The sequence below is a fragment of the Plectropomus leopardus genome, chromosome 10 (assembly GCF_026936395.1).
Source record: "Plectropomus leopardus strain MGB_pleo_1.0 chromosome 10, ASM2693639v1, whole genome shotgun sequence".
Classification (NCBI taxonomy): Eukaryota; Metazoa; Chordata; class Actinopteri; order Perciformes; family Serranidae; genus Plectropomus; species Plectropomus leopardus.
Genome location: NC_142185.1, coordinates 25,131,012 through 25,140,929, shown reverse-complemented (window position 1 = coordinate 25,140,929; position 9,918 = coordinate 25,131,012). Strand labels below are relative to the sequence as shown.

At 37.7% G+C, this 9,918-nt stretch overlaps 1 protein-coding gene across 2 annotated transcripts; it reads left to right on the top strand.

Annotated features, from left to right (window-relative positions):
• Window positions 1-2,503: 2,503 nt before the first annotated feature.
• Window positions 2,504-9,918, top strand: tmem182a (transmembrane protein 182a). 2 transcript variants are annotated; one of them, XM_042495071.2, is made up of 6 exons: window positions 2,504-2,977; window positions 5,383-5,506; window positions 6,672-6,770; window positions 6,862-6,999; window positions 7,782-8,042; window positions 9,316-9,918. In XM_042495071.2, the coding sequence occupies exons 1-5, from the start codon at window positions 2,819-2,821 to the stop codon at window positions 8,006-8,008; spliced, it is 747 nt and encodes a 248-aa protein (XP_042351005.1). In that variant the 5' UTR covers window positions 2,504-2,818; the 3' UTR covers window positions 8,009-8,042; window positions 9,316-9,918. The 2 variants fall into 2 exon arrangements, with proteins under 2 accessions (XP_042351005.1, XP_042351004.1); XM_042495070.2 differs by having other exon boundaries at window positions 7,782-9,918.

Sequence of the window (9,918 nt, the reverse complement as noted above, 5' to 3'; positions counted from 1 at the left end):
TCACAAATTGGCTTAAAAATAACAAAACAGAGAACAAAATTTAAGAAAAACATGGGAAGAAGGTCCTGAGCAACAAAAGAAGAAATGACCCAAGTACAAAAAAATTACCTGAAAATTTGCCAAAAAAACCCCACAAAAAACCAAACAAAAAAACATAATTGATAGAGTAAAAAACAAACACAAACACAAAACAAAGTAAGAAATGTCCTGGGAAAAAAAATCTTAAAAATTATAATAATTCTGTAAAATAATTCGGAATATATAATTCTAAGAATTGTGAACTGCATGGCAACCAGACCAGACTTCTAATTGAGACAGGCCTTTATTTGTCAAAATGTGCCACCACACCAGGGCTACTACAAGGGACGTTTAATTGGGACTAAGCTTATTCCTGAAAGTTTAAGGTATTATTATCATAAGTACTTTTTAAAGTTTGATGCTCAGCTTCATTGTCATTTTATAATCCAGGAATGCAAAATTAAATGCAACTGAAACCCTCTCCACATTAGACACAAAGAAAATGTATGAACACATAATTAAGTATTTTAAACTAAACAAGGTATACAAAAGCACTAAAAAAGAAATAAAAAATAAATTAAATAAAAATTACATGAAATATAACTTGTTGCTAACTTAATTTTAGGGTTTTTTTTTAAATAAATATTTGTATATAATGTTGAATATGTTATCAGCACTCTTTTATTATTGTACACTTTAGATCATGTACTATTGTTTATCTGTAAAATATATCTATAAGTTAAATGACAAATACCAAGAGATGGCAGCTCACGCTCATGATTGGGTTTAATAGCTTTTAATGAATACAAATTAAACACATTGATTAAAAGAAATATTTTTAATCACATGATTGAAGTGCTTGTCTTGTTCTCATTAATAACTCACAACTGTTATACTCACATAACCTAGTTTACATGAGGATTTTGTTTTCAATTTTAACAATTGAATGTCTGAGATTGCAGGTGCTTTTCCACCACCTGCTGGACAAAATGCAACATGCAACAGATTACACATAAACTGCACACTGCAAAGAATTTAAGGTGGATTTTAAAGTAACTTATTAGATACGGTGCTGCAACAATGTACTACCAAGAATGACAAACATATTTTTTTTACACAGTTTAGAAAAATCCAGTCTGATAAAATAAAAATGAACACACACGCACACACACACACACACACACACACACACACACACACACACACACACACACACACACACACACACACACACTTATGGATGTGGGTGGAGTGCTCTTGCCTGAGGGTGGCCCCGCTCACATCAGTGTGTAAATTTGACAGTGTCTATATGTAGGTTCACTGCTAAATGTGCCCCTCAGATGCTAATAAACCAGCAGAGCTTCCCCTCAGATCACACTCACTCTTACTGACCACAACATCAGTATCTTCATTAAACCTGTTTGTTTTAACGTGAGTAACTGATATTTACGGTATGTAAATTGCCTCATATTAATGCCTAAATGTCTAAATAGTTATCGTTGTCAAGACAATTACAGTAAACTGACATGCTAATTTACAGTTTAACCCTTTAAAACCTGATAGACATCAGTTTTCTTTTGCTATGTTCAGATGCCTTTAACAGTCTACCTGACCATTTGAAAACTGAGCACATTAATTTGATTTCTTTTGAAAACATGAGGCAAAAAGGCAATGACCAATCTGGCAAGAAATGTCCCAACATTTGCAATAATTCTTACCTAAAAGTCTTTTTTTTTGAAAAAAAAAAGAAAAAAAGGGAAGATTATTAGCAAAATGTTGAGCGAATTCCGTTTATAATTATAATAATTTAATATTCAGAATTATGTTACAAAATAGTGTGTGCGCACACACACACACACACACACACACACACACACACACACACACACACACACACACACATTTTCTTTAGGTTATTTTCGTGTAACTTTTAAAAAAAAAATTTTTTTTGCTAATTTTTGGGCCATGTTGCTTGTTGTCTTCACCCTCTGTTTTTGTAGAAAATCAAACCATTTTGCTCAAGTTTCAAAGGGATAAACATAATATTTTAAAATGTGGAATACTGTTGTTTTTGTGTTATACATTTGATTTTCTTTCCGAGAATCACTTCTAAAGTGTTCAGCTTTTTTTTAAAAAAGAAATAGTAGTATTAATTCCATAATGGCAAATTTAATTGTTCATAAAGCTTCGGCTAATAATTGTCTCTGTGATCTTAGAGAGTGAAATGACTGTAAAGGTGCATTTACAGTAACTCATCTCCCCCATTTACAGGAAATGATCCCAGTGTGAGTGTTTACATGCAAGTTGTCCAGCAGCTTTGGCCAGGGTGTTGTGGGATACTCCACTCGTTTTCTGTCCTTTCAGTCTCACCCTGCCCTGACATTCCCGTGCAGACGGTGGGTGTCCAGTTGCCACCGGTTATTTCTGCGTTGATCCCCTCCCTTCATACTCTCCAACTGCTCCACACACTCAAACCCAACAGTGGAGTGAAGCAGCCGCCTTCAGTCAGACCCCAAAAATAGCCCGGGGTGTGGGGGGTGGTGGGCTGACAGCAGACCCCAGAAGGGTCCAGAGGAGTCATGTGCTCAACCTTGTCCTCCCATAACACAGACAGAGGGACAGAAGACGAGATCTAGCAACAACACAAACCAGCTGGAACACATCTGACAGTGGATATACTTGAGTGCAAAAGGAGCGACTGTTTCTGCCTCTGGTTGTCACATGTGCTCACTGTAGTTGGAGGGGAAAGTCAGACTGAGTGTGGGCATCCAGTAGCCGAGTGCCTGGTCAATCCTGGACCATGAAGCTTAGTGTGGCGTTGTGTTTTGCAGGGCTCTTCGGGGCGTTGGCAGCTGTGTTCATTCTCCTCTCTTTTGGAACTGATTACTGGCTGCTGGCCTCAGAGAGCTGCCCCCCAAACTCTAACGGATCTGTTGACCTGGGCGGTGTGACTGTAGAGGTGGGTGCTGGACTTCAGACAGATCAAGCAGAAGGTTCAGATATCAAACTTTAATATCTCTCGATTATCACTTATGATGTGTTTTAAAAATGTTCATATTTATAACCCAAGAAAGTGAAATGAGGTCAGCTGTTCTAAGGCTGCAGGCAGTATTTCTATTATTTTGCGATTGAGCTTTAAATGGTGTGTTGTGAAGTTGCATTCGTAACGTATAAGGTCTAATGGTGGATCTTTAAAGTCACTTCTATTTTAGAAATCAGTTGCTCCAATCATTCTTTCAGTAGATGAGCTGCAGGGTGGAGAGGCATCCCTGCAATCAGACACTGTTTAATGTTGTGTGTGTGCAGCTATGCAGTGATTGAGACATAGCTTGTGCCCCTGTGATAGACATACAAATACCAGTAGTCCCAGAGGGATGGTCCTGTATTAAATAACACCGACAAGAACATACTTTGCTTCTCATAGTGGGCACTGATACTGGAATTGCAACATAATATCACCACAATAAAACCAAAATGGTGTGTGGAGTATAAGTAGTAATACAATTCATTTATTTAATCTTCGTAATTCTGGACAAATACTATTTTCAGAGCGATTATACCACAAATAACGGAGCAAGAAGTGTGAAAATGTGCAGGATCCAATCAAAATTCATTTAATTCTTTAGTGGACAGTTTAGCAGAGGTGGCACCAAGTCATCGTTCTGCAAGTCACAAGTAAGTCACAAGTCCTTGCATTCAAGTCCCAAATCAAGACAGGCAAGTCTCTAGTCTAGTCCCAAGTCCTAGACTTGTGCTCTTTACCAAATGTAAGGTCATTTAATGCTAGATCAAAAATGATGAGTATTTTAAAAAATTTGCACCTATTTGTTAAAAAGTGATAGATGTTGTTGCGTATTATCATTTCATATTTTGTTGACCGCCTATACTTTTTTGCACAAGCAAAATGTTTGCCCCCTTTGCTATACTTTGCTCCAACTGGCTTCCAGTAAAGTCACGTATTGTTCTCTCCTGCGCCTTGATTGGATGCTTTCGAACTGGTTCAAAAAAAGTAGATCTGGGAAATTAAGTGTCAACTTGCTGGGAATAAGTAGTGTTAATGTTAGTTGGTTCATGAATGAGGGGAAATTAATTGCGGGACACTTTTTAAAATAACATATTTTTTAATCTTTGGGGGAAGGTATCGAGTATTTTCAAAATCAAAAAGGCTCAAGTCCAACTGAAGTCACAAGTCATTGGTGTTAAAGTCCAAGTCAAGTTGCAAAACTATTTGATTTTGTCAAGACAAGACTAAAGTCATGAAATGTGTTACTTAAGTTGGATTTGAGTCTAAGGCATGTGACCTGAGTCCACACCACTGCAGTTTAGTAGTGCTTTCAACATCCTCCAGCACTTGTTCTAACCTTTTTTGGCTCGAATCTGCTTCTACTCTCTCTTATCATAGGCTTATCAGACAACCAAAATGATTTCACCTTCCCAAGTATTTTTTGAGGCCTGAAATGAAAAAAACACCAAACGACCCCCCCACACACACACACACACACCACCCCGCCCGCCCACCCAAGGTTGGGAGCCACTGTCATTCTTCAACATGTCTTCAAAAGATGATTTCAAAATAAAACACCCCCCTGATTAGATTAACTTCGACTTGAAATGGTCCAGCTTCACATCCTGCAACCTCTGCTGTCATTTCTCAGAGAGGCGCTTTATGGATGACACAACAGGCAATTAAGGATGCATCTTTTAGCTCTCATGCAAAAAATAGGGTCCACCACTGATGACTGTTTCCTGAATGGGAGCCCCCTCCGCCTGCATGCTCGCCCGGCACCAAACCTGCATGAGGTTAGAGGTGCTGGCTCAGCTCGACCTTTGACCTGACGATGCAGCTGCTCTGTGGCAACACACTGCACACCTGCCTCACATGATCCTGTGACAGCTCTCAGGCTTTAATTACATCAACATATAACTTGGAGTGCTAACATAATTAGGCTTATACAAACCCTACTCTGCAGACTGTATATAAGTATAATATATATATATATTTAATAATAAGCCAGTATTCTGTCTTTGATTTAGGGTTGCAGCACACACAGATTCAAAGATATACTGTGGTATTAAAATTGAAGGTTATCCTACCGTGTACATTTGCTTTCCGTGATATTTCCTCCTCCACTGTCAGACTTTTTACACATACTTCCAATAAAAACATAGTTTTAAGTAGTATAAAGCATTTGTTGAACCAAAACAACTGTTATGTTTTCATTCTTTTAAGGGTTATTGTGACTAATTATAATAAAAATTATTTATGTAATACCATATTCTGTGATAACGAGGTATTTTCTGTGACAGTTATCGTGCAGTAAAAAACTCATACCGTTGCAACCTTACTTTGATTTTTTCTTTCAGCGTGGAGATGTGGTGGTGCAGCAGGACACTGGAGACATCACTCTGTACCATGAAGGTTTTTTCTGGAAGTGTTCGTTTGGAGGCAACATGGGTGATGACGACCTGATGTGGAAGCTCTGGTTCAGTAAGTAACACATGATGTTCTTCCAGTGGTAAACCCTTTGTCATTTGTCAATGTTTCCACTGTTTTATATCTAAAAAGATGGGATTAATAGAAAAAACAACAAATTGGATTTCTATTTTTTTTTTCCTCACCTTATTTAAACCCAATGTAAAGAAATTAGATAAAAGTAAGGGGCAACCCTTTCTCTTGCTAAAAACTGTGCTTGCACATGGAATTAAGGCAGAGTAAGGAAATTAGAGATAAAGAGTAGTTATTACATCAAAAATTGAAATATTTTATGTTTTATAGGTTATATGGGCTATGCATAAACAAATATATATTCCCTTTTTTGCCAAAAAGTCATTCACAGACAGAGAAATGCAGGCTACAGTATGTTGTCGTAGATTGTGTCATTTGACTCCAGTGAGGTCTGATTCCCATTTAGAAATCTTATCCAAAAATTGTAAGAGAACTTCATTGACAGGAATCCAAATAGACTAAGGGTGGGATTTGAAAGTGGCATTATTGCATTCAGAGTTCTAACACCAATCAAACATTAATATATTTAACCATGTGTCTAATCTCTCTTTAATGGTCTCTGTCTTCGGAAAATGTTGATAGTTCAGTGCAGGAAACCACTGTGCTCCAGTGTAACCCTTTCATGCAGTCACACTGCAGCACTCTGACTCTGCTCCAAAAGAAAAATCAGACTGTGATTTGCTGATTTGTCTAATGAGTCTGTGAATAAAAAACAAACTCTTATAATGCCATGATGGGGAAAACCCCTTCATGTGACTTTTTTAGAGGCCATGTGATGTTATTCTGGTAGTTTGTCAGGTGATTGTGCGTCGTCTATTTTATGATTTTGAATGGTGAGTCATTGTCAGAAAAAGCCTCTGGCACTGAAGGGACCTTGTGAGGGTCTGTGGAATTTCACATGGTGGAAGAGAAGAGAGTGGGAAAGATTATAAAAGCATGAGAGAAAAATAATCATAACTTTTTCAGTGGCTGTCAAATTTATTTAGATCCCAATTTGTGGGAGACTTGCCAAAATGTACAAAGGGACTGTGGTCAGAGTCTGTAACTTGCATTTTTTAAGTGGTGTCCTCTAATAGCCAACTGTGTTTGTTTACTTGTGAGCTTAAGTTAAATTGATTTTCTGTGTTGATTTCTTCTTTCTTTTCAGCAAATCAGCCTCACTCAAAAGTGTGCATGCATGCCTACCTCTTCCCGTTCCCCATATCTCATCAGACCCACAATGCCACAGAGTATGATACAGCCATAAGTAAGTGTCTGTTTATTTATTTAGGCTTGCCTCTTTCTACTGTTTGAGTTCTTCAGTGATATAACACTTTGCTAAAATTTCTATTGTCCAGTCTACAGAGGCTTCTGGAGCATCTTTATGCTCATTGGTGTCGCAGCTGTGGTGCTCGCTGGGTTCTTCATCATTTGCGCTGCTCCGTTTGCCAGCCACCGTTTATATAAAGCAGGCGGTGGACTTTTCCTGGCATCTGGTGAGGTTTTTAAATGCTTAAATCTGGTGGTGAAAATTAACCTTAAAGGTCCAAGTGTGGAGGATTTAGGGAGATACATTGATGGAAATTTAATTAGATATTAATAGAAAAATAAGAATTGTTGTGTTTTTATTACCTTAGAATGAGTCGTATGTTGGTGAGGATTCTCAGTCATCCAGGTCATGGTGATCCTAAGTGCTATATCCAATGCAACTGGACTTGCTTGAGTTTCTTGATGGCGTTTCACCTCTTATCCAAGAGGCTTCATCACTTCAAACAGACTCGTTGGGTGTTATTGCTTAACACTCCTGACAAGACCAAGAACAAGCCTCTCAGATGAGAGGTGAAATGTCGTCAAGAAACTCAATAAAGTCGCTTACCAAATAGCACCTAGACTTAGAATAAGCCATTTATATCTACACACGATGTGGGTCCTCATCCACTGAGTCAACCATGTTATTTCTACAGTAGCCCCTAATGGACAAACCAAACGCTGGCTTGAGATAGGGCTATTTACATTTTTGTGTTTTCATATTTTTGCATCAGCTACCGCAATTTTCCTGTACACTTGGCACATGGGAGAAGTTTCGGGTAGGTTGCAATCTGAAACCTCACCACTAGATGCCACTTAATCCTACACGCTTGACCTTTAAGCACTGTACTTACATACCATTTTGAGGTATTTGTACTTTTCTTGAGTTATTTTCCATTATCCTGCTTTTTACTTACCATTAAATATTCAGTCATCATCCCTTTTCCTCTGCTGCTCGTCTCTGCTCCAGGTCTTTTCCTGCTCTGTGTGGTGGTGATGTACGTCCTGTGGGTACAGGTGTTGGATGTGGTGGATGCCTACATCAACCATCAGCGCTCTACAGTGTGTCCAGGCTTCCAGCTGTCCCTCAACTATGGTCTGTCCTTTATGTTTGCCCCTGTTGGCATCTTCTTCTGCCTCCTGGCCGGCCTTCTCTTCCTCCTCATTGGCCAAACCATCCAGATCCATTACCACTGACTTTAACTGGCAGCAGGTTCGAGGAAGAGAGGAGGTATGAGCGTTTTCTTTTTTCTTTTTTCTTTTTTTTACCACCAGACCTTTGGCATATTTCCCATTTTGTCTGTCATTTAAAAGTAGGACTCTGTAGAAACTATATGGAAGCTCTGTGGTTTAAATGATCGGAAGGTCTTGAACTCTTTGGTCCAGGATGAAAACATTGCAGCCATTGTTTAGTTCAGAAATAGCATCATAGTCACTCCAGCCTGAGCTACTTTTATTTGAGCTATGTTACATATAGTTCTGTGCTGTTCTCAACAAGCCTGACCACTGACAGTAAAAATACCTGTGGTCACAACACTGTTGTTTGAATCTTGTGTGTTGATGGTTGTGAGGGTCATGAGTGTGTGCTCATGAAATTCACAATCACCAGTAAATGTTAATCGGAAAAATTATGTTAATTGAAGTATTTTTATTAGCTTGCCAATATGCTAAAGAGTTAAAAATGCATATTCTGCTTTGACTAGTATTTATAAAAGGAATCTAAAATGGTGCATAGTGAACAGTTTATAACTTGGCATGGTAATTTATATATTCTGTATATACTGTGATTGTAGTCAGTAATTTTGGGAAGAAAGCCTGACCAGCAACTTTCTCTGAGTTATTTAAAGTTGATGATATTCTACATTTTTTTGTTAGTGTCAACAAATCCAATGAAAAGACAAAAAACAAAACCTTTCAACTCTGTGTCACTCAGCTCCAAGCCCATATTCAAAGCAGATAATGAATATAAACAATCCTTTAAAAAAATGATTAAATCATTTTGTGAAATAACTGGACGCTGTCGTTTTTAGCAAGCTTCACTCAAAGGGGAGTAAGTAGCACAGTTTTAGCTGCACATTAACATTGGTTACATTTGGTATTCTGTCAAGTATTTATGCAGCCTGAACGCCAGAGGAAAATGTTTGCATTGTATACTTTTGCAAACCATGAATATGATACATTTGCACATTTCATACATACCATATTAATGTTTCTAAAGTGACATTATCTATAACCTGTGTATCACCTTGACTGTTCAAGTGCAACAAACACCAGTTGTTGTTTTGTTACTTTTTGCAGCATTTACGACGGCATCTGTGGCACCAAACCTGGGTGTTTTAGTGAACCATTGCAACATTTCCCACTGCCTTTTGAGCCACTGAACTTGAATGTTTTTCATTGACCTGTCCCTGCTTTTCCAGCAGCTTTATGCCACCAAATGTGGATGTTTTAAGCTAAAACACAATCTTTTCCTTATGGTAACCAAGTTGTTTTTGTGTCCACAGCTCTACTGCTTAATTGAGAAATGGAAAGTTTCAGCCTATCTGCTGCAAAATAATGTCCAAATGTATCCATGGTTTGCAGAAACGTGGTAAAGAAACATATCACTCAACAACAATGTGCAGCAATATCACAGAGAAAGAATTTCTATCACACTTAGGCCACACTGACATTTATTGTTGGGGTCGATTCATTGTTGTTTTTGTCTTTTTTTTTTACAACAACAAAAAAAATCATAGAATATAATCAGTCTCATTCAGTAATATAATAAAATATTCATATTTAACTGATTGTATCATGTTTTTTTTGCTTTCTCTTCAGCATTATTTTACTGTTTCTGTACATAACCTAAAACTGTGCTGTTGTATGTTCTGTTTGACCAGTTTCTTGGTTCAGCACAGTTTATTCTGTTTATACATGGAGATTTAAGCATGATTGACTTTTTATGTTGAGCTGATGTACAGTATCTGTTTAATGTCTAATGTTGCATTTTTTGTCGTCTGTTTTTTCCTGTGATGATGTTAAATGTAAGATTCTGACGTAACATAATCTCTGTCTGTAATGTTTTTTCTCTGTTATGCTTGCCAATAAAAGGACATGAAGGTGAA

Coding starts and splice junctions, on each gene's coding strand:
- tmem182a (XM_042495071.2), top strand. CDS start 2,819: ATGAAGCTTAGTGTGGCGTTGTGTTTTGCAGGGCTCTTCGGGGCGTTG. Junction 2,978..5,382: donor TGGGCGGTGTGACTGTAGAG/GTGGGTGCTGGA, acceptor TTTTTCTTTCAG/CGTGGAGATGTGGTGGTGCA. Junction 7,000..7,781: donor TGGACTTTTCCTGGCATCTG/GTGAGGTTTTTA, acceptor TCTCTGCTCCAG/GTCTTTTCCTGCTCTGTGTG.